Source organism: Notothenia coriiceps, unplaced genomic scaffold (genome assembly GCF_000735185.1).
Source record: "Notothenia coriiceps isolate Sejong01 unplaced genomic scaffold, NC01 NC01_scaffold00018999, whole genome shotgun sequence".
NCBI classification, from domain to species: domain Eukaryota; kingdom Metazoa; phylum Chordata; class Actinopteri; order Perciformes; family Nototheniidae; genus Notothenia; species Notothenia coriiceps.
Window position 1 is genome coordinate 157,024 of NW_011351700.1, and position 4,321 is coordinate 161,344.

Consider the following 4,321-nt stretch of genomic DNA (forward strand, 5'->3'; position numbering starts at 1 on the left):
AATAATTTGGACGTTTGGCTTACATTTTGGTATAACATTGCTCTAAATACCTGTTATAAATATTCCTATTATGATAATGACTCATGCCTGACACCCACAACTGGTCACACTTGTAACGTTTACATTACATGTCACTTGTTAGACACTTTTATCCAAAGCGACATACAATACTGTGGGCAATCCCCACAGGAGCAATTTGGGGCGAAGTGTCTCAGGGACACAACGACATGCTGACTGCAGTGGGGTTTGAACCTGTGCTCCTCTGATCCGAACACCAACACACTAAACCACTGCGCCGCACAGCCTGCCAAATGTCCTGTGTACACAATAAACGTTGCAAAATATGGTTTCAAAGCAGCACCTGTTATTTGAATGTGTCAGAAACATTCTTCTTTCGATGCTATTGTGTGTTTCTGCCCTCTAAGCCAACAAAAGGCAAAAAGAGAACTTCATCTCTCAGCTTTTTATCATTTAAACCTAATGTTGAGAGCTTCATCTTATTTATGTAATAAGAGATTCAATACTGGACTTTGATAATATGCTATAGAACCATAAATCAGCCTCACTGTTGTGTCCCTGGACCCGTTCAAATGCAACTTGTAATGTCTTGATTTGAGACATTTGATGGAGTCTACAATATGAAATCTGTCATTTGAAAATATATTTAGCTACATTAGTCTGCCAATGCTTTCACATGGCGTGATGTGTTGTTTCAGAGTCATGTATGGACTTCTATTCCCAGGAGAGACTGTGTTAGTTACGGTTTTGCATAGCAACAGAAATACATTTAGTTTCATAGCACTTTCAAAAACAGAAGTTGCTTTGCACAAAGATGAAAATGGAGAAAAATAAAAGTTTTGAGGGAAAAGTTACACAATGATTAAAGTTAAATTATTTTAGAGTCATTATTTGGCTAAATGACACAGGGACATTTTTGCATATTGTGCACATGTAGCTCTGTGCACTTCTGTCATGCAGTTAAAACATATAGCCTTATTCAGAGGACCATAATGCATGATACATTCAGTACCAGAAAATATGATAACATACAGAAGTTGTAATATTGTTCATGCTTAATGCAAAACAGTGTGATGTGATTGAGAGAGAAAATGAGAGATTAATATGAGTGCCCTGGGCAAAATGCACTTGTGCAAACATATATGTATTACAAGGAAAAGAAGAAAATGGTATTCAGATGTTATTCTAATGTATTCATAATTTGGATTGAATCCATAAAGACAGATCTTCATTAGCATCATTTAGTGAAAGAAGAATGAGAGTTAATGAGTTGGCTCGTGTCCTGATATTGAGTTCACGACGCTCCCGCTAGTCCAACAGATTCAAGTGTATAGATTTCATGTGCAGAAGAACATAATAACATTATGCAGACTCATCAAAGTAGCATATCATTTGAATATTTATATATGCACGTATTGTAGGTGTAGTGGCCAAAATCCAAAAGTTTGTCTTGTAACTCCTTTATTTCTTAAAGGTTCCTTTTCTTAACCACATGTAGAGCTTGGGGCTGGGGAGCAGTGTCAGACTCGCAGTAAGAAATCCAATGGAAGTTTTGGTTGCTCTTTCAATGTTTATTTTCCAGCAAAAACAAAATACGAAAACAATATTTAATGTAAACTTAAACAGCAGATCCTAATAATCCGTCTTCTACTAAACATAAGGCTGCGTCTGCGCGTCAATGACGGTATTGCTGCTGCCTGCCGCCCTCCGTCACACACCGTACCTCCAATTTAAAGCTTTAGCCCCGCCCCCTTCACCTGAGCAAAGCGCACCTCTCACTGAGACAGAAACATTTATTAATAAAGGTTCCAAATAAATCAAAATAAACTTAAATGCGGCTCCTACAGTAGGTGTTGGCGTAACTCACAGCAAATTGTTGAAATATTAGCCACGTAGAAGCAATGATTGATGCTTGAATATGATTTTAGTAATTTGGCAACAAACAATATTCACAAAACGTCTTATGTGACTGATGATGTGCTTGTAATTTTTTTTTAGAAATGTGACAAATTGTATAGTATGCCCGTCACAAAATCCTGGAGCCAAATGCAAATTAATGAAATGTCAATAACAAAGTCAAAACTTCAATATCTCACATTTGAGAACCTAAACCTACATCGTTTTTTAAATTTGCTTGAAAATAAACGTAAACATCTTCATGTTACTGAATTTAATAAAACGCTGTGAGATGTTTGCAGATATTGATATTTAAATAATTTCTCTATGAGGCACAGAGTAAAACATTTTAGGCTTCTACCATTAAGATAAAATGGTTGCAGCTTGTAATGTTTCAGTTTTTATTCCCTTGATTTATTTGTTTCTTAAATCATCTTTTTCCAAACCAGATCAGTCATTTCAGCCTGGTTAACTCTCCTCTGACCTTTCTCATCAAAACAGCATTTTACACACTGCTCCTGATTGGATGTTTTCTCGTTGATTGCATCATTCTCATTCTAAGAACCCATTCCTCTGAAGTACATAAACACAGCACTCTCTGGCATTTCCTGAAAGTGTGGAACCAATAGGAAATCAGAATGTGGGCTTTCTGACGCTGCATGCACGCACACTTAAGCATTTACATTTATATGACTCATTTCTAACTAGCTCTTTGAATGAGTAGTATTGATATTTGTGCTCATGTGTCCTCAGCCTGGAGCTGACCCTGCAGAAGCGTGAAGAGGGCCCGATGTGGTCGGAGCTGGTGATGGGGGACAAGAGAGGGGAGTACGTGATGAGCGACGAGCAGGCTGCCCTCATCCACGAGAGGCTGACCTTCCTCACCTCTGAAGACATGGTAGGAAAACTCAAACACCAAATGCCATTAAGCCCCCATCCTTCAAAACACCTGCGTCCTGTGCATGAAAACAGCCAAAACTTTGCAGAGTTACCACACCTTGTCCAAACTATCAGGAGATAAAGGTTCCCACCATTTAAAAAGTGATCTACCAAAGAAAGGAATAAGATATTTTGAGTGCAAAGTTGAAACTTGTCTTGAAGTTGTTCTGAAGAAAAATATCATCCTCTGGGGAGCAAGAATCAGCTATTTTATGGCATTCTGCTGATTATTCTTTGCTTTTGTTATAAAAAAAGAGAATTATTAAAAAAGATGAAAAGTTCAGTTGACTAGCCAATAACATTATGGTTTTCTTATTATGGTTTTCGTTATAACCTTTGAATCATGTTTTAGGAATCATCAGAAAATAATTTAATAGCAACTTTTGCATTTAAAAAAAATAAAAAGTTTATATTAAATGTTTCCTTGGAAGTTTTGTGGAAAGAACAATATAATTTGATACAAATTGTATGAAAAATATCAATATCCTTCAGAAAACTGTCTCAATTATTAATTTATATTTAATGTATTATTGGTAACCATATTCTTTGATATGAATGTTCTTCCTTGAAGAAATATTTTAGTTGGAATGCTGTATCAACATTCCAACTACTTGTTCTTCTACGCACAAAATTCTTTATTATTATTCCGCCGGGTTTCTTTGCACCTCTTCTTCTCCCACATTCCACATCGCAGAAACTCCATTCAAACATCAAAACGTTCAGCTCGATCAGGAATCGACCGCTATTACTTTTCACATTTATACATTTCATAATTCTAGAGATACATCCCATAATTCAACACATTTTTAACATGGAAGTCAATGGAGAAACTCTTCAGACTTGAAAAATCTTCATGCGACTTCAACTGCTAACTGTTCCTTCATACTTTCACTCAGAAACCTCATTCCAACTTTAAGATGTTACACATCTTTCTGACATTATTCGTATTGCACATGCACAACTTTTAAATCAGATTCATACTTTTTATTAAACATTGTTCAGACCTTGGTAAAGAGGCCTTCTTTAGATTTTAACATTAGTGTGTATTGCGCAGCTCGTTAAAGCTTAGAGTGCGTGATGTCACAGCTAGAGTGGAGGAGAGCTAGAAATTTGCCTAAATATTTTTTTTAAACCTGGCATAGCTCCCAAACTCTACACTCCTGGGACATCATTTTTCATGAAAAAGGTAGGAAAACTAAATTTAAGCAAAAAAAAAAAATGCCTCTTGAGGGCGTGAAGTGACAAAAACGTTCAACATGTCTCCATTAAGGCCCATTGTAAATTCAGCCTGATCTTTCCTCAGAGCACCAGACGCACACCTTTTAGTTAATCTACCAAAAAAGCCACATTATTACCCCGAAAGTACACAAAAAGCAGACTTAGGGTCCTGAGATGCTCCACGCGTTGAAATTTCACCGATAGCTACTACGGTTCTTCAACAAAACGTTCAAACTGCCAAAGGCACACA

The 4,321-nt window shown here is 36.7% G+C and overlaps 1 protein-coding gene across 1 annotated transcript in view; it reads left to right on the plus strand.

The window, feature by feature from the left end:
• Nucleotides 1–4,321, plus strand: part of nudcd1 (NudC domain containing 1) — a 72,049-nt gene that overhangs the window by 44,696 nt on the left and 23,032 nt on the right. Inside the window, exon 5 of the mRNA XM_010778162.1 lies at nt 2,668–2,812. Within this exon, the coding sequence (XP_010776464.1) occupies nt 2,668–2,812 (145 nt within the window). The remainder of the gene's footprint in view (nt 1–2,667; nt 2,813–4,321) is intronic.